The sequence below is a fragment of the Mytilus trossulus genome, chromosome 10 (assembly GCF_036588685.1).
Source record: "Mytilus trossulus isolate FHL-02 chromosome 10, PNRI_Mtr1.1.1.hap1, whole genome shotgun sequence".
Lineage (NCBI taxonomy): Eukaryota > Metazoa > Mollusca > Bivalvia > Mytilida > Mytilidae > Mytilus > Mytilus trossulus.
This window is the reverse complement of record NC_086382.1, coordinates 16,483,117-16,504,299: the sequence shown is the minus strand read 5'-3', so window position 1 is coordinate 16,504,299 and position 21,183 is coordinate 16,483,117. Positions and strand designations below refer to the sequence as shown.

Genomic DNA, 21,183 nt, shown 5'->3' with positions numbered 1-21,183 from the left:
TGTTTTGGTCTTGGCTAATGTGATACCCCAAAGGTCAGTGGATAAGCACAGTAATACATATAAAAAGATATATTAAGAAAAGTTGATTAAAATATACTATATATATATTTATACATAATAATAGCCTGTTATATATACATGTACACTTACTTGATTAAATCTTTTTTGTCAAATATAGATACCATGATGAATTTGTCATTAACTTTTATCATTAAATGGACAACAAGTCTACACATGTATAGTTATACCCATAGGTTAATTGGATTTATCTTAATTTCATTAATTACATGTCTATATGTGTCATATGATAAGAAATCAATGTTGAAAGGTAATATGTCATGTTAGTTTTTATATATGAGTGCTAATGAACTAAAGTAATTAACATTTTCTGTTTAACTTTTAATTATCATGAAATAAAATTTGACTGAAATTGTAAACTAATGACAAAGTAAAAAAAGATAATTATATATGTGTAAACTGACCTTACATGATACTAAAAAGATTATTAGAAGTGTTCCTTTTAGAACTAGGTAATTACATTTTCTTTAGAAAAAATGCAACAATATCTTCTCTCTGGACATATCAAACATTAGTGTTAAAACAAGTAATTAAGCAAATTAATTTGGATTAATTCCAAAAAGTGTGTTTTAATGGTGCAGCCGCAGTATCGCAAATCTAAAATTTATTACCTGAACATTATCAATTTTCATACTTTGATATTTCTGTCAATTCTTAGTACTGTTATTTTAATTTGTGTCATTTTATTATGAAATAAAAAAGAAAATACAATATCAATTTACATTTACACAAAGGATGAAATCCAGAGTTATTCTATTCATGGGAATTTATGCAATATTTTTATTTCTTTAAAGCTCCTAGAAAAACCTAGAATCTTAGTGCTGGATATCATGATGTTTTAGTTGCTATAAAGTCAGGATTACAACAGGTAATTGATTGTATGTGCAAGAGATTTAATTTTATATTACATTTTGTTGATTGATTGAATAATTGTTATTGTTAGACCTCACAGTACAATTGAATAAATCTTTTGACTAATAAAAATCATGAGGTGTGAATTCAGAAATTTTCATTCAAATCAGTAGGACCCATGAATAACTTAGACAAATAAAAACAGCTAGTCCATAACCCTTTTAAGCGCTGCTGGTGAGGCCAATATTTGTAAGTAAAATCAAACAATTATGACCCTGTAAGTTGGGAGATTTACATAATTTTCAACCTTACAATTTTGGATCATATCCCCCTTTCAATGTGTCGTAATTGGATATTGCTCAATGTCCAGTGAACAAATATTGTATGGCTTACAATATGCACTTTTAGGATGAGAAAAAATAACAATAAATACAATGAGTAGGTCCTGCAAAAGGGTGTAGACAAAGATGATTGACAGGAAATTTGAAAAATGGATAAAACTTAAATTAGAGGCAATATCTCTTACAATTGGTCAACACACTATTTCAGCAGAAAAATTTGATGATTATTATTGTATGTTCTTATCTACATTTTATTTTTACTAGAGTTTTTTGCCAGAAAGGCAACGATTGGAAAAATTGTCATTATGGGCCATTAATCTTATTAGAAGTTGACTCACAATTTGATTGATCTAGTCTTGTTGATAATTTTCACTCTATCAATCTATATCTTCAATTTTTTGCCAAAAAATTGGCAAAATCATAATGCAAGTTTACATGCCCAAACCATTTAAAAAAATTGTCTATTGTCAGTTATAGTGACCTATTGACCCCAAAACCAAAAGTCTTCCCCCCCCTTCCGTTTGTATATGTTTCATTAAATCCGTCAAGGGATACTCTAGCTTTTATCCAAAACCCTTTGTTTCTAACACATTGATAGTTGGAAGGTGAGACAAAGTCATAGGCTGATCCATAGGGGAGGGGGGGCTTGGGGGCCCAGCCCCCCCCCCCTTTTGTGGGAAAAATTTGGTTGATTATGTAAGGAAACACTGAAGCATGACTGGAGTGGGCCCTTAGGTCAGTCAGCGGATCCCCCCTTAGGAAAAGTTCTGGGGTCTGCCACTGAAAGTGACTACGAGAAATTATTGCAATGTTTTTATTATTACCAAAAATGCAACAGGTTATACTTCCAATAATTTTAAACTTATACTTTTTGAAATTTTTTTTTTGAAATAAACAGGATTTTGCTCAATATTGCAAAAATTAAAATCACAATTTAATCTAAAATGACAAAATTGCAATAATAAATGCACACAATAATTTCTGAAATTAATGAACCATCTATATGTTCCAGAATTTTTATTTAAGGAGCATATAAAATAAAATTGAGAATGGAAATGGGGAATGTGTAAAAGAGACAACAACCCAACCATAGAGCAGACAACAGCCAAAGGCCCCAATGTATAATTAAAATATATATGCTTTTCAATTAAGATAAGTTAAAAATACCAATACATTTCTTTAGACCATACAGCACTGACTATTTGTCTTTGTCATTAAAACCCTTTACCCAGTTGTATATGACGCATTCTATTACAAAAGGTGAGTTATAAGAACTAATACAGTAACTAATGCAGTTAAAAATCAATATCAAACAGACAAATACTGCTTCAAACAGATAATCATTTTTACATAAAAGTATTATCGTTTATCAGCAAAAGGTTCAGATTTTGACAAATGAGGCATAAATACCAACTGAAGAGAGGAGATTGTGTGTGGTAAAAGGCTGAAGTGTTTCAAACTAATAACTTTACAAACCAGCACCAAAGCCCTGATGAGAGGACAGTGCTATATAATCTCAACTGGAATGAAACTTCCAAATGCTAATACAAGTGCATACCAAATATCTTTAATTTCCAAAAGTTTTCAAAGTCAATGGACCATGACTGAGAACCCTAATAGGCCAAAAAATCTCCTTAGAAATTATAGACTTGCAAATGATAAAATTCAACTGCACACAAAAAATCCTTAACCCTCAACTAGTGTTCCCCTTAAAATAACCTAATCAAATTTTATTCATACTGCAAGACAATAATCACATAAATCAGTAAGAACTATCTTGACTCATCAAATCAATTAGAATCATGATAATCTTCGACAAAAAACTTGAAAACCTTGACCAAGGCTGTGTGAAACTTGAACTTAAGTTACCAAGTCTCTAAGTAGAATAAACTTTCAAAATACTTAATTTTTCTTAAAAGTTCTCTGTAATTCTAAATATGTGGTAGTAGCAATAAGAATATTTTTAAGAACTTTGCTACTAAAACTATTTTATATTGATCAGAACCACTATGCAATTAAATTTTCATAAAACTGCGATACTTAGACCATTTTACTGTGCAAATACAAGTGTATGAATAGACCTTCATGTAGGCAATAAATATAATCATGCTACATGTATTGTATCGTTGTATCCTGCCACTGTTAGGAAAATGTTTATATTAAAATGATTGTTTACATCACAGATGTCGTCTTAATGGTCTGCTTTTAAACAAAGTGGATTTCTTTCTCAAAATCAAATTCTGACAAAAGTAGGGAAATAATTCCTCAGCAGAAGCAGATTGAGTGACTCCTCCTTGTGACTCTTTCTGGGATCCGTAATAGCTGGCCTATTGCAATGCTTAATTTCTATCCCTACCTTATCTTTATATCTTCATTTCCAAGCACTTTGACATTTATTTTTTTTACCCTTCATCTTAGTGGACACCCTTTTCCAGGTTCTTATACTCCTGGTTTTACATTTATCTTTTTTACCTTCATCTCAGTGGACACCCTATTCCAGGTTCTTATACTCCTGGTTTTACATTTAAGTGTTTCACCCTTCATCTTAGTGGACACCCTATTCAAGGTTCTACCCCTTGTAATACATTTATGAAAATTGTTTCTTTGTTTACCTCATGAAAACATTGTATGTATGAAATATTTGCCACTGGACATAGGGCAAACAACAACAATCAATCTTAATCTCAATACAACAGCTTCAATTCTACAAGATACCAATTGAGGATTAAAATGTACTATTCCAAGGGTGCATGTAAATGGTCACTTTTTTACATATCTATACAAACATTTGTATGGACTTGCGTTTTAATGTATTTACTTTCCCCCACTTGAATTAAAACCAGTACATTCCCTATATATATATATATTTTTTATAAGTGTCATCATATTAGATCATGTATACATTTGGAATGGCTGGCATTTTCAGCCCATTGTTATACATTATACACTTCAATAAATTGTGTCAGTGATAACGAACCTTATAAAATTTTTAAATTATATTGCATTAATAATGAATAATAGAAACTCTTCTAACCTTTTCTATTCACACAACAATAAATACTAATACTGATTATTTGGAGAAAAAAAATGATTTTGAAATGTCAAAATGTCAATATGTAGGTTAACTAACACTTATATTCCAAATTAAAGCTATCACAAGACTAAAGTAGAGTTAACATGTACCTGTGTTGTTCCTGGGGACTCCATTTACCCATTTTATAGCTGGGTTCCATTTTATTAACAGAATCTTACAACTGTCAAAAAATCTGAGACAAAACCCCAAAACAAGTGATCAGGAAGTGTAATCGGCCATCTTAGTTTGTGACGCTAAATGGTTGTCAACATGCTATTACAGGTAACTCTATTGATCCAGGTATTTACTTTATCAAAACCTTCTAGAGATCCAGTCCTTATTGATTCTGTTATAGTATCAGCTGATAACAATGAACAATTCACATCCCTTATCCTGCACTCTTAGTATAAATACAGATATTAAGATACTCCTTCAATATCTCATATAACATAGAAATAATAACGGGTCTGATATACCTGTGTATAGGTATATATATATATATATAGACACAATGAAAGGTTTCATTTAAATTACTTTGTCACATATTTCCATGTGTAATAACAATAGTCTATAAAGTAAACAAAAACTGGACAATAATGAACTTGTCACTGCAATGAATACTAACAGTGCTTGAATGTAACGGGTAACGGTTTAAATAATTGTCAATTTAAATAGCTTATACAATGTAATTTTTACATTTGCTGAACTGAAGACAAAAATAATTAATACCAGTGTAACTGTTACACTGTAACAAGAGTTTAACACCCATCCACATTGAATGTTAATCGAAAAGTTAAAAGAAAACAAGCTATTATTTGAACTTGGAATTATCTTTAATTACCAGAATGCAATTTGTATAATTTCTGGTGCTTGAAATTTTTTATAAAATCTATATTTATTTAGTATAATGTTTTGAACGATTCACAACACTTTCTATACAATATATGTATTTTGTATAGATAATGTTGTGCAGCACAGTACATTCTATTGAAAATGTACTATCTTCTTTGTAATAGAAAGTGTTGTGCGCAGCACAGCACAATAAGGTTCAGAATAAACATGGATTTTTTTTAAATTTCGAGTACAAGGAATTATGCAAATTTCATTATTTAAAATAATTCCAAAAAAATATAAAAAATAAATGTATAATGCTGTTCTCATAGCATTTCAGCACTAAATCTTTACCTTTTTAGCATATATTTAAAAACCTGCACACTTCACTAAGTGACTTATAAAAATAATGTAAACGTACAATTTTGTACATACATGTAGTAGTAACTGCAAATTGTATCATTAATAAATGTACTTACATTACAATGAAATGAAACTTCAAGAGACCATAATTCCATCAAAACTAATTGCAAATTTTGGTCCTGTGCTTCAAAAAATTCTCAAGGCATAAAATACTAGATATGGATAATGCCCCCTCTGCTCTTCAAAATGGATGAGTATAGTTCCAAATACTTTAAACTTGACAAACATGCATGGATGTTACATTAAAACTTGCAATTGTTGTGATGTCTGTTATAGCCAGGGCAACAACAGCACAACAATTTCAAAAAGACACAATGACCACAAGAAATTGTAAATTCAACAATAACTACATATGATGATCTTATCTTTAATTTTTTTCCTACAATTGCAGGACTGAATGGGTAGTCAAAGTGTTTCACCTTTCCAGTTATATGGTATTTTAATTTTGTTTAACTGTGTTATTTGCAGTTGTCACCAAGTTCAACATCCTGGTACTGATAAAATATTTCACAATAATATAAAATCTTATTTATTGCATTAGGAACATTTGATTGTAATAATATTCACACCAGTCCAAGAGTAATAAATCAAACTCAAAATAAGGTTATTTCATCAGAATGTAAATGGGTAATGTGTCAAATTGACAACAACCTGACCATAGAGCAGACAACAGCTGAAGGCAACCAATGAGTGTATATATCATAATCTATTAGTACTGGCAACAAAAGGGGCTACAGCTATATATATACTTTTTTCTCAAGAAAATTCTATAATGTGTCTAAATTTAGAAGAAATTTACTTTTTTTTAATTGCTTGCTTCCAGTACAATTTGTCAATTTTTTCCTTATGTAGTGAACTCAGTGTGACCTTTCTTGTAAAAATCCAGTGATCACAATACACATGGATTAAATAAACTATATATTATCTGATTGTACATGATATACAAGTACATGTACTTAATATCCATGCTTCTTTGTTAATTGTTTACTAAGATGACCATCCTTAAAACTATGGCTTCAAATCATGACAATTAATTAGCTGCCATATTTTCACATCATAACAGACAGAAAGAATTTTTGTTTGACAATCATACACTATGGATGCTTAAAAAATAATAATATTGTGCATAGAACATCAGAAGACGTAGGTTATGATATATTCATGCATTGGTTCAAAAATTTGATAAAACATAATTTTTCACTAGTCACTGCATATATGACTTCAACAGTGAAAAAAAATATCATCAGAATTATATATACACAAACAATAAGCACAATGTATTATCTTTGGAGATGCAAGGTACATTGTACATGTATGTATCAGTAAGATAATTTTTCTTGGTTACTATAAGTTTATACATCAAATGATATTATACTTCACAAAGCCATATTTTAATTAGCTAATACGAGGGAGATAATTAACTCTATTTGCTGAGACCGAAACATTTTTTTTTAATGTCAACCTCTTGTCCAGACCAATGAATTATCGATAATTTAAAAGACAATGAATTGAATTTACATCAAGTTATTAAAGACAATGCTTAAGTTCTACGGTTTGGCTCAGATTTTACTATTCAACTGTCAAAATAAAAAAATAAAAAACATCTTGCTTCACTTCTGTTGATTTTTCAAATACCTGTATGCATACTGTTGTTATGTACATGAGGTCATTGAAAATACTTTTAGATAAAATCTAAGACAATAATACTAGGAAATTCAATATAATACATTAAATAAAACATAGCTGAGAGGGTGAACGTACCCCTCAAAAAAGCATGGTCAACCTTGGCTTCACCACAGTTGACCACAGTTGACAGTTTTCTCAGGGTGACAGTCTGCTATACAACCCTCTCAGCTATGTGTTATTTATATACTGTACTATGATCTTGCTTTAACATTAAGTTTTGAAGGAAAAACAATTTAGTAGGATGATACATAAGTTTATCTTAAAAAAAAAAATCAGCTGAATGGTAAAAAATATCTTAAATAAAATTTTAAATTTCCAGACTATCATACAGAGGCAAAATCTACTATTGACAGTATTTTGTAAGATATACTGCTATAATAAAACTACGGTATTGACATGACAATAAACATGGCTGCTGCTTCCATATACAACATTGTGGCTTATTGTCATGGAAACATTTCAAAATGAAAAAAAAAATCCATTATTGAATTGCCTGCTAATTTTTAATAAATAAGAAACAACAATAAATATTTACCTTGGAGGTTCTCCGGCATACATGTCTGATTTATCTTGTGTTAAAGACAATAATTACTCCAAATCAATACCAGGTAGAAATAGTCAATATTATATGATGGATCATTATAATCTGCTTTTCCTCTAATCCTATGGTGTTAGTGTACATAAATACACTAGTTATTGTTTACAATAGGTATATAGGTATTAATTTCACTTTTAAATTGTTTTAATGTTAACAATGACTCTTTTCAGGTCAAAACAAGCAAGCGTATTAAATTATATTTAAAAGGTTTTACCATTAATGGAGACCAAACTATATATTCTCATACAGAATTGATTTCCATTGGAGAATTAAAGTAAATCATCTTGAGACAAAAACGAACATTAGATGAACATGATGAACATTGTTTACCTTGTACAATGCTGTGTGTGTATCATGGAGTTTATCACATTGATATAGATATTAGTGTCAATTAATTATAATTAGCAAAGAGTTATATTGATAAAAAATCTTATAAATAATATTCTTAAATTAAATTTAACTAGAGGCCCTTGCAGGGGCATAAGCTATGTATACGAGCAGGCACGTAGCCAGAAATTTCCATGGGGGGGTTCGTTGGACTCACAAACTCGACTTTAACAGTCACAATTCGAACAGAACATTGACTTTAACAGTGCTTATTTGTTTTCAAGGTCCGAACCCCCCTTGCTACGGGTATGACAAGATACAGGTATATAAAAAAAAATCAAAATATGATTATATTTTTTTGTGCAAACTCATGAATGAAAGTGAAATAATAATTCACCTCTATTAGCCTGTTTGGTTCCATTTTGTTCAAATAAGCTAATGAACATTTCAGATGAATTACATGTATACATTTAACCCCATAGCTACGCATGAATTAGGTTTGATCAGTTATCAAAAAGAAAAGAATTTCAACATTTAAAGTGAAACAAGGGTTAACAATTTCATTGATAGACTGATTTGATCCCAAAAAATCAGTCTTTCATGTAGGTAATAAACTGAGATATCTCTAGCTTTTTTGTAGTTTAGAAAATGCAAATGTTGAAATTAAAATAGCAACACTTTAACATGTAAGTTTTGCAAATATTCAAAGTCAATGAACCTTGACTGAAAGTACAGGGCTAAACAAACTCCATTGAAATGAAATGTGCCAATGCTTATACAACTGCATACCAAACACCATTGACTTATCATAAGTACTTCCCTTTAAACAGACCTAAACACAAACCTAAGCAAAATTTTAGTCATTAAACCATAACTGAGGGGGAGAGGGGGAAGGGGGGTAGAATAATCTCCATGGTTATGAGATATGCCAATGCTTATTCAACTGCATACCAAATATCATTGACCTACATTGTACCACTAGTGGTTATCCATAAACCAATTGCAACCTAATCCAAACTAATACATGAAAACTAAGCAAAAGTTTCAAAGTCAATTGACCGTGACTGAGGGGAGGGCTAACAAATCTCCATAGAAATGAGATATTTAAATGCTTTTACAACTGCATACCAATTATCAGGAACTTGATTCCCCATAAACTGACCTTATCACAAACTAATACATGAAAACTAAACTATGGAGGGGGCATAAAAAATCAAAGAGCAGAATGCTCTGAGGGATACGATTGCCATATAGTTTTCATTGACACATGTATAGCAGTTCTGCCAACTTTTCATTAAACAAATTCGTGAGATTTGGCCAAAATTGAAAAGATCAAGGAGGAAAAAAAAGATTCAAGGATACTGCTGCAAAAAAGCATGAACATGCATGAGTCTCACACATTTTTTGGCAACCCTGGCTATGAAGGCATAAAACTTTGCTCAGTGCTTGGAGCACAAAAATCGTGCTCGAAACAAGAAATCAAGAAATTTCATTGGTTGATTTTCGAGTATGAGTACAAACATCTGACTCGAAAGTTTTATGACCGCAAATCCTGGTACAGCTGGATAGTATTATTTCAGTCAAAACTAATTCAACTGCACATGCAAATCATTTAATGTAATAATCTGAATAGTCACTCAACTTTAAAAAAAAAAAAAAAAGCCAATCCCGTATAAAAGTGTATAAGCAATGTACTTATTGTGTTTTATTTGTGTACTATCAATTCCAAGTTTACTTTCCACAGCAGTCACTGAGAGCTCAGACTAAGATCAGAAAAGGTATTTCACTTTGTATCTTCTCACCGTTAATTCTAGAAGGAAGCCCATTTCTAACTCTTTAAATATTAATTTCCTTTGGGTCAGTGGGTATGACACCTTTCCGTACAAACTCCTGTTTAAAATGAGATCGTTCTTAATATAATACGACGTTTATCGACATCTAATGAGTTAATTTTTCTTGACGAGTCGTAATGTACCAGTATTTCGATTTTGACCTCATTTTGATGGGAAATACTTGCGGAAGAGAGACAACTTGAAACGATAATATGGAAGACTCCATTTCAGCTGAAGGGGTGTTATAGGTAAAACTACATTGATTTTAATTTAAATGATGCATATGATTTTAAATTATGCAACAACATTATTAAACCCTCAACAGCAGACCAACATAGAAAGAATCCAATGAGTTTCAAATGAATTAATAAGCGGGGAATCCCAAGCAACCACTGAATCTGATACCCCTTGAAATAAAAAAAAAACTATATGCATGCGCATTAATACAGGGTCTCACTAATTAGCGACAAGAAGCGTCAAGAAGCGACGAGAAGAATAATTTTAGCGACAAGAAGCTATTTAGCGACAAGAAAAGGTAATACACAATGTAGAACATAAAATGAGATTAACGAGTTGCATGTCCCTTGTTTTATTGCTACAATAACATCCAATTAACACCTTCAACTTTGTTCACATGTGAGACTATGCAATTACACGATCCAGCATATACAATCATATGTAAATAGTGAACGCCTGTTGAAAACTCAAGATTGTCATCAATTTCCTTTAACTTCAATCAATATGCATAAACATGGTAAATATCGTTAAATGAGGCAATACACTAAATAAAATGATGAAAATATTGACATTTTAATTATGTTTTCCTATTGTTTGATTTCAGTTCTTTGTATTTCACAATTTGTGTATGTATTTTCTGGACAATGTTGCACAAATATTTTAAGATTAATATATTACACAAGTAAAAGTAATACTGTAATACGTCAGGGTAAACGTAATACTTGCTGTTATACCTAATAAAATATCATGTAAATAAATGTAGCAACTGAATTAGATCTATTAAAGTTTCATTTTTTTTTCTATCAATATTAACTTTCCTGTTGTTGAAATTGTTTTCTTTTGCATATTCTTTTAATATTTATTTGGAAAAAGTAATTTTAATAAAAAAAAATAATGTTTTCTTGTCGGTAAATAGTTTCTTGTCGCTAATATTATTCTTCTTGTCGCTAAAATTCTTCTTGTCGCTAATTAGTGCGACCGTTAAAACATAAACAAACCCGCGACTTGCGACTTGGCACAAGAACGTTTGTTAAATGATATGATGGGTCTCCATTTCCTTTATGAGAGTACAGTATCAGTTTCATTACGGTAAAATATAGAAAAACTTCACTTCAGTTTTTATATGACAGAAATAGAATTATCGGAATTCAGAGAACTCTCAAATTTATCAAAACTGGGGAATTCCCTCTGACGTGTTTCTAAATTTATAAAAAACACCAAATATAAATACTGCTTAATTATGATTTTCCGTCTTGTTAAAAACACGCATATAAGTCAAGGGAAATATCAAGCATGAAGGTTATGAGAAGAACGTTACAGGAAAGTTGTTTATGTTCAATCCTTTTGCTTGTTTTTACCTTTTAAAGCAAGACAATCATAAGAATCTGAGATGTTGCTGAAGGTTTAGAATAAAACGATTGACGTGAGGGAATGAGCTCTGAGTCAACGGTAAAAGCCTACAGATTGCTTGAAAGCAATCGTATCCCAAAAATGTAACATTACGTAATTTAAGTACAACTATAAGAAGTCATCCAAAAGTTTTTTTTATGCATGTTCATAAACTAGGTAGGTAGATCTAATTGTTCTAAAAATTTGACCTTGTCAAATTTTCTCTATTCATACTGGGTTTTATTAGATGATATAAAACAAAACTTTTTACATGTATATTCTATTTTTAGCCACTTTGGTTTTGGCAATGTCATTACAAACATTTTTTTAAACTAAAAACTCTATTGATGATTATTGCCTAGTTTTGGTCAAATTTGGCTTAGTTTATTCAGCATTGTCAACAATGGAGAACAAAAACAAAGGAAAACATTGGAAGCCAAGTGGTAATAATAGCTAACTAGATCTTTTAGAGCTCAAATGACATTTATTTAGAGGGGGGAAGGAGTTCCTACAATATTTTACATTACATTAATTGATAGTTATGTAATTTAGTCTTGTTGAAGGCAGCTTAGCTAAAATTATTTTGAGTACATGTATGTTGAAATAATATTTCATCGATTGAGTGTCATGATAGACATAAAATTTGATCTGATCAAAGGGAGATTATAAAATTTAATATTTTGGACAATGATCCCTAACATCACTGAAGAGACAGAGAAATGGAAACCAATTTTGGAAAGTTGGGACTTCTGTACAGTTGCACAGACTAACTAGGGATCCCGTACTTCACTGAAGAGACATAGAGAAATGGAACCCAATTTTGGAAAGTTGGGACTTCTGTACAGACGCACAGACTAACTAGGGATCCCTAACATCACTGAAGAGACATAGAGAAATGGAAACCAATTTTGGAAAGTTGGGATTTCTGTACAGACACACAGACTAACTAGGGATCCCTAACATCACTGAAGAGACATACAGAAATGGAACCCAATTTTGGAAAGTTGGGACTTCTGTACAGACACACAGACTAACTAGGGATCCCTAACATCACTGAAGAGACATACAGAAATGGAACCCAATTTTGGAAAGTTGGGACTTCTGTACAGACGCACAGACTAACTAGGGATCCCTAACATCACTGAAGAGACAGAGAAATGGAAACCAATTTTGGAAAGTTGGGACTTCTGTACAAAAATAATGTTCTAAAAAAAACGACATTGTAATTAATTTTCAAATATTCTAGGTAGTACTAAAAAAACATCTGCTAATTTACATTTTTTAGGTCATATAGGTGTTGAAGCTGTACTTGGTAGACAACCAGTAGAAAAAATATATATAAAAACACAAGCAATTCTTTATTGGGCTAGATTTCTGAAAATTCAGAAATTATTGCGTGCATTTATTATTGTGACTCAATATTTCAAAATGCAAGTTTAAAATATTGCCTTTACAACTCAGTCGCATTTTACGCAATAATATAAACTTCGCATTAATTTCTGAATTTACAGTACTGTAACATGTAAATACTGAAAACATAAACCCAATACTAAAATAAAGTTGATTCACAAGAATTTATACTTGGTCCACTTTTATCAAAAATTCAACACAAGAAATGAAAATTGATATACAAAAAAAAATGTCCTGTCAAAATATGGAACAAGTATAAACAAACTAAAGACGTGAATTAAGAATATTACAAGCAACTTTTATTCAGAATTACTGGAAAATAAAGTAAACAGTTTGAACGAAAATAACAAACTTTTCTTTACAGAAATATTAAAGTCAAACAAGACCAAGACTTTTATCTAAGATATCCAAATTTTGAGACTTGACATTTATTTACCAAAATTAGAATTAGTGACCATAATTTGCTCATTGAGAAGGGCAGATATATAAAAATACCTCGAGACAATAGAAAATGTCCAACTTATAAAACCTTAAAAAAAAATCACTTTCTCTTCTACTGTCAAATTAATAATGTTTTACATATAAAACTTTTTAATGACATGGCAATAGATAATCTTATGTTTTCAAATCTATCAGATACTGAAAAACTAGAAGTGACCTACTAAATCCTTCCAAGTGAAAAAAACAGGTTCCTTTATAAAACAAGTCTTAAAAGCTGAGGACAGGGGACTTTTAGTTAGTTTTACTTGTATATTCCATTTGTATATACATGTATGTATAGATACATGTCCAGGGCTCACACTACTTCAGAATTATAGGGAGAAGTGACTTCTCTTTTTGAAACTGATAGGGAGAAGTGGTGAGATTTGAAAGAGAAGTGCTCATTCATGCGGTGCGCAACAATGTTTGGATTTTACTGTACAACAAATGTAGTATAAACAGTCATTTGTAAATAATGTTCTTTTGATATTGTTTAAAGTATATTAAAGTAACATTTCAAAATTAAAAGTTGTTTTAATTTTACTAAGGTCCTCGTGAGAAACTACCAACTAAATATCTAGCACTAAAAAAAAAATTTTTTTTTAAAAAAGGTAAAGAAATTATAATATATCAATAACAATTCAATTAAAAACTATCTTGTGTATGAAATTCAGTGTTTCTCATCAAAAGATATATAAAGGTAAGCTGGGTCATAATATATTGATATTAGTGTAATAGTCTAAGAGTTAAGCAACTTTACAATAGTTTACAACAATCCATATAAATTATAGGGAATTATATACACCAATCAATGATGAGTTTATTTAGATGTAACCAAAAGTCTTTTAATGCGTGTGGAATGCGTTAGTTTTCACTTTGGGATCAATATTCTTCTGTCAGCTGTTCGATCCATGCGTTCGTGGTAATTTTTGTAAAAATACGGATTTCGGTCATAGCTTGTCCGTTTCCGATCCGTAGTTTAGAAATCGGTCAATGGCAGACCGTTGCAAGAAAATTAACAAAAATAAACAATGTTTGACAAATTATTTGGAAAGGATCATGACGTTTTTAATGCAATAAATGGATTGAACATTTACTGGAGGCAACTGTTATCAGGTTTAAATGAATAAACTTATTTTGCAGCCGAAAGTTAGGTTGATGTACGTTTTCAAGTAACAAGCACCGGAACTTTCGGAAGTGCACGAAGTGATAAGAAGTTGTATTTTTATTAAATAACTTGCTACACACTGCAAAAACAATGCTTCAACGTCTTTCATAAGATAATGAATAGTTTATGTCTGAATTTCTTTAATTATCAATAAAAAGTTGATGTTTCATCAACTTGGTAAAAATTGAAAATGTCGGATGACGGAAGCGACTGAAAGCGAGTATCGTAAACAACAGGGTGACTTGTCTTCGCTTTTGGGGGTCAGGGAAAGCAAAGTGACGGTCGGGAAAGCGACTTCTTCGCCCAAGTCACCTGGTAGCGTGAGCCCTGATGTCATTGCATGTGTGTGTTCAACTCAGTTATTTAATTGTTGTTCAATGTTGTTACTTTCGTTTATGTCACAAGTATAATGTTACTTTTATGACAAATAAAGATTATTACTATATTAGTGATTGTCAAATGAATGTAATTTCTGCAGGACCAGTAGATTTTTCAGTCCACTGGTCCTGCTGGCCAGTATACAAAAAAAACTATGATTTGACTGCTGTCTAAATATGTAATGGTAAATAGTTTAAGCATGTCACTATTTCAGTTTGCTCCTTTCTTTAACGCCAATTTAATAGTGCTTTTATTCATGAGAATGGCAAATATTTGCCTCCACCTAGAGCGCTTTGATCCAAAAGAATTGCTGTATTTGTCCTACACACCTCAGCACTATTTGTCTGCTATTACTTGATATCACACAGGTTCCCGTAAAATTTTGACATTATATAAAACAAAATATCTGATGCAACAATGGAAAAGTGATTGCTGTTGACGCCAAAAGTACAAGCGGACGGGTCAGCCGGAAAGAACGATAAGGTGTATTAGAATGTGACGTGATAGGATCAGGAAAAACACCAAAGGAAAGATGGGGAGCTTTCAAAAAATTAACCAAGAAAACCTCAGACAACAAGGTACTTCCTTTCATAAAATATGATGGCAATGTAATTTTCGAGGAGAAAGAAAAGTCAAAGGAATTGGAAAAAGTATTTTTTGGAGGAAAACACCTAGACCCAAGAAAATTTGACAACAAGTTTTATGAGGAAACAACTAAAGAATACATCAACATAACATTAGATAGTGACAACCAAGAAATGGATGATGACAAATATAACCAAAGTATTACCATGGATGAATTGGAAGGATCCATCTTCAGACTAAAGAAAGAAACTGCACCAGGACCAGATGGATTTTTTCCAGAGCTGTTTATTAATGCTGGAAAAGAATTTTTAGACAAATTATTAGAAATTATGAACAGATCATGGGAAGAAGGAATACTTCCACAAAATTGGAAAATGGCAAATGTAAAATTTTTGAAGAAAGCACACAAACTTAGTTACAATAACCCTTCAGCATACCGGCCAATTAGTTTAACTAGTGTAGTATCCAAACTGATGGAAAGAATAGTTCTATACAGAATAGAAGAATATGTTGAAACCAACAACATCATTGATAATGAACAGGAAGGATTTAGACAATACAGATCAACAGTCAATGCTTTATTGTCACTCATCCAATCAATATATGGGGGATTCAACAAGAAAATGATTACGCTTGCTTTGTTCATTGATTTTGAAAAAGCCTATGACAGTATATGGCGAGAAGGACTATTAGTAAAACTTTATCAATATGGAATCAAAGGAAAAATCTGGAATTGGGTTCATTCTTTTTTAAATAACCGTGAAGCAGTAATCAACATCAACAACACAAAAGGAGAACTATTTAAAACACATACAGGATTACCACAAGGTTCAGTCTTGTCCCCTATTTTGTTCAACATCTTTATAGCAGATATTTTTCAGACCGTTCTGGCACAGAAATGTAAATTTGCAGATGATGCAACCATATGGCACACAGGTGAGGACATCAATATTCTACAACAAGATCTTCAAACAGATATTGACAAGGTGAATGAATGGAGCAACAAATGGAGAATGAAAGTGAGTGTAGAAAAAACAGAATATTGTATTTTCAGTAAAAGTATACAAAATACTACATCCGTTCTACTTAAGCTTGGTAATGGAACTTTAAAACACAACAACAATCCTAAAATTCTTGGAGTTACACTTGACCAAAAACTGACTTTCAATACTCATATAGATAATGTACTGAAAACAGCAAAAAGATCATTAGGTATAATTAGAGAAATTAAGGGTATTGCTAATATTCCAACAAAAAGACTAATAGAAATTTACCAAAGTCTTGTTTGTTCAACCATCACATATGCAAGCTGTGTTTGGCAGATTGGAAATTCAACAAACCTACACAAGTTAGATGAGGTTCAAAGACATGGCCTTGCCTTATGCCTTAATATGCCTTCAACTTCCAGCCTTGAAGTTCTTCAGATAATTGGTGGAGTCTTACCTTTAGAACTGAGAAGAGAAGAAATAGCAATTAGAGAATTGGCAAAAATTACCTCATCTTTTACAACAGTCCCAATTAAAAAAAAGCTAGAAAACTGGAAAACAGAATCTAATCCGGAAACTTACATCTCTCCAATTGGAAAAATGATACTACAGGCAGATGATATGAAAAAGGAAACATCAATTGAAGTAAACAATATTGAACAGCAATATGAATGTCGTGGCATGTGTGCAATAAGAAGGGCACCGGAGTACTGGACCACATTGGGAAGTTCCAAAACAAGAACCAGTGAACAAGCCATTGAAGGACAAAGACTTATAAAACAAGAATTAGAAGAACTTCCTCCAAATACAACAGTGGCATTCACAGATGGCTCATGCATGGGAAATCCTGGGCCTTGTGGTGCAGGAGCCATTATATACAATAATGAAGAGGAGGAAACAATACAGTACCCTGTATCAAACAGAGGATCAATACTACTAGCAGAACTAGTAGCCATTAAACTTGTGCTGGAAAAAATAGACAACTATAATTACCGCAATGTAAAACAACTTAACCTATACTCTGACAGTCAATCCGCCATAGGCATTATAACCTTAAATTGGAAATCAGAAAATTATCACAAAACCATACAAGAAATCAAAAACAGGAAAAAAAAATTGGAACAAAAAGGTTTTATTATCAACATCATTTGGACACCGGGGCACTCTGATATAGAGGGAAATGAACAAGCTGACCGTCTGGCAAAAGCAGCGGCAAAAGAGGCAGATAATAGGGAGGAAATGTCTTCAATCACAACAAAACAGGACATCAAACAAGCAGCGAGAACATCAGTCATTAAAAAATGGAAGACACAATGGGAATCTAGTGAGGTTGGGAGAAGATTTTTTAATCATCACCCAGATGCATCAAAAAAAATCAAACTCGACTTCCCATCAAAAAAACACTTCAATATTCTAAACAGTCTCAGATCAGGATACTCCAAACTAAAGGGGTATCAACATTTCATTAACAGACATGTAGAAGACAACAAATGTACTTGCGGAGAAATAGAATCTGTAGAACATTTTTTATTATCTTGTGACAATTACAGTTTGGATAGAGAAAAACTCCGCCAGTCATTATATTTCAAAACCGGAACACTTAATCTAGATCTAGAAGAATTACTTAACACCGAAGCCAGTGCAGACATACAATATGCAGTTTCCGAGTTTATAGACGATACTCAAAGATTTGATCATTTGTTTTTATAAATCAGTATCAACAGCGCCTACCTAAATTAAAGTGAAAGTACAAAGAGAAAATACAAACGTGATTAATGTATACAAACGCGCAAGTGACCAAATTACATATGAGAAAATCAGTGTCAAGATGACGCATACTAAAGACTAAAGACTGAAATTATTCATGGAGGTTTGAAATTATATCGTGATTTTACACCGGTTGCATAAGCATAAAGCATAAAAGATTTACTTAAAGTCGGTTATACATATACATGTAACAATACAACATAAGCTCTGTAGAGCTTTTTTCCGACATGTATGTCGATATTTTGAATAAACTGAAAAAGGGACAACCCGTGGTAAAATCACGATATATAAAGTAAAATATAGGCATAAAGGGACAACCCGTGCTAAAATCACGATGTACATATAAGTAAAATATCTGTATAAATGGACAACCTACAGTACATGGTAAAATTACGATATATTCAAGCCCGAATTATTTCTTAATTTAAACTCTCTAAAAAACATTGGAACAGGATCAAATCCTTTGTTTGACATTTTCTTCTTTGGAAAGTTGTGATTGATTGAACTTACACTAAATTTTAAAGAATTTGAACTGGTCACTTTTTAGCTGCTGAATTCCTACGGGATCCGACTTGCAGACAAAAATATTTTGATGCTCAATAGAACTGCACTAGATAATTTCCACTATTCTCATTGGTCAAAAATCAGATATCAGAATGTAGATATAGCAAAATATATTCGGTTCCGTGTGTAATGCCAAACTTTCATACTTTTAATAGGATATATCTTGCATGTTTATGTCGATATTTAATTTAATGAGTGCTTTAAAACAAAAAAGAAATAAAGACAAACAATGCAATGCAATCCCATGCAGAATTCGTCTGCTTGGGATTCGACGATAATTTCACCAAAAAAAAAACGGAGTCGAAACGGAGACGATACCGATAATATTTTACCGTTAAAAGGCTTTTTAAAATAAAGAAATCTGTTAAGTGCTGGTGCTGGTTTGAATAACCGATGAAGACAAACAAAATTATAAAATTGATATCAGGGGACGATGCCACAAGGATATTCGTGAGATCATTTGAATAAATAATGTATCTAAACATATTTTTTTCTGTTAAATCGGCTAGTATAAAAAAGAAGATGTGGTATGCTTGCCAATGAGACAACTATCCACAAAAGACCAAAATGACACAAACATTAACAATTATAGGTCACTGTATATCTGTGTATGTTTGTGATATTAAGGAGGCTCGCGGGTCTAAATGATTTTTTTCATTTTTAAAAATATAGGATTTCGCTATATTTTTCTATAAATGAACTTTATCTTATTCTTAATAGAAAATGAAATAAAAAAATGGGGTCACCGTGCATTTACGCTCACAATTTGCCTTTTAAAGAAGCATACATTTTTGTTGATGTCCTTTTTTTCTGTTGAACTAATAGGAGAAATAGCGGGAATTTCGAAATAAAAAAAGAATTAAATTACAGAAATCGCTTAATTTTTACAATTATTTAGTTTATGTACAGCTTATTCGGAATCAATAAAAAAATATAGGTCACCGATGAGTTAAAAAAGGAATTTCAATTTTAATGCCAAATATTGGCATTTTTGCACCAAAGGCAGATAATTTAGAACTTTTTCAATGATATCGACATTTTAAAAGTCACCTGGGGTCAACACGAATTGATTTTTTGGAATGATATTTGTACCATATGATAAAGTAAGAACTACTAAAGGTAATTAATAAAATTTGCAATGTAAAATAAAAGTTTATTATTTTTCTGAAAATTTTATACCCGCGAGCCTCCTTAAGATGAATATATATATTTATCGATGTCCAATCAATTGCAAATTCTTCAACTAATCTTCAAAACCACAATTTGTTTTATATAACAGTTTACTGTCTGAAAATTCATCGATTTGTATTTTTCTAGCAGCTAATAAACAATATTGATAGCTTGCTGTGTATATATTTCTTAAACTCTCTATAACGAATCACAACTGAAATGGAACATTTATAGCAGTTGTATAGTCAATACCAAGTATTTTTAAAATGACATTTATTGAACCATACCATGATGTTTCACAGCCATCTACAAAAAGTGGGACAGAAGTGAAGCAGTAAACTACCGCCCTGTATCGTTAACCACCATGTGTTGTAAAGTCATGGAACACATTATCTACAAGCACATCATGGAACATCTTGAAGAACATCTAATCCTATCCGACTTCCAACACGGATTTAGACGTAACCGATCATGTGAAACACAACTCATTAACACCATAGAAACAGTGGCAAGAGAACCGGACATTCGAGGACAAATAGACATGCTTAACCTTGATTTTTCGAAAGCGTTCGATACAGTTCCCCACCAAAGACTTCTAAAGCAAATGGAACACTATGGGATAACATACAACACTCTACTATTGATTTCTGCATGGCTCACTCAGCGACACCAGAGAGTATGTCTAGATGGAGAAACCAGTGAGAACAAACCAGTACGATCAGGGGTACAGTATTAGGACCACTTTGTTTCTTGATATACATCTCGAGTACGCCTCTGCAGTATGGGATCCGTATCGAAAACATCACATCGACTCCCTAGAAATGGTCCTAAGAAGAGCTGCCAGATTTGCGACATCAACATACAGTCGAGAACGAGGGACAGTTAACATCATGAAAACCCTAGAATGGCAAACGTTAGAAACTAGACGGAAATCCAGTAGACTAAGCATGTTCTATACAAAGCAACACATGGAAAGGCGGCAGTCAACATAACATCATACGTGAGGAG

At 31.8% G+C, this 21,183-nt stretch overlaps 3 protein-coding genes across 9 annotated transcripts in view; 2 read left to right on the top strand and 1 right to left on the bottom strand.

The window, feature by feature from the left end:
* The window catches only part of LOC134686949 (tubby-related protein 3-like), a 50,179-nt gene extending 31,086 nt beyond the window's left edge, over positions 1-19,093 (bottom strand). For 2 of the 7 annotated variants that reach the window (XM_063546813.1, XM_063546815.1), the window contains exon 1: positions 151-205. In XM_063546813.1, the coding sequence (XP_063402883.1) occupies positions 151-185 (35 nt within the window). In that variant the 5' untranslated portion in view covers positions 186-205. Of the gene's footprint in view, positions 1-150; positions 206-4,454; positions 4,824-7,819; positions 7,922-18,951 lie in introns of those variants that run through there. The other 5 variants (XM_063546819.1, XM_063546818.1, XM_063546816.1 and 2 more) reach the window with 5 other exon arrangements.
* LOC134686950 (uncharacterized) lies at positions 17,472-18,525 on the top strand. The gene has a single exon (XM_063546821.1). The coding sequence runs from the start codon at positions 17,512-17,514 to the stop codon at positions 18,382-18,384; it is 873 nt and encodes a 290-aa protein (XP_063402891.1). The 5' UTR covers positions 17,472-17,511; the 3' UTR covers positions 18,385-18,525.
* A 1,488-nt stretch (positions 19,094-20,581) lies between the features above and the next one.
* On the top strand, positions 20,582-20,911 carry LOC134687726 (uncharacterized). Its single transcript, XM_063548184.1, has one exon. The coding sequence runs from the start codon at positions 20,582-20,584 to the stop codon at positions 20,909-20,911; it is 330 nt and encodes a 109-aa protein (XP_063404254.1).
* Positions 20,912-21,183: the final 272 nt, after the last annotated feature.

Coding starts and splice junctions, on each gene's coding strand:
- LOC134687726 (XM_063548184.1), top strand. CDS start 20,582: ATGGAACATCTTGAAGAACATCTAATCCTATCCGACTTCCAACACGGA.
- LOC134686950 (XM_063546821.1), top strand. CDS start 17,512: ATGGGAAATCCTGGGCCTTGTGGTGCAGGAGCCATTATATACAATAAT.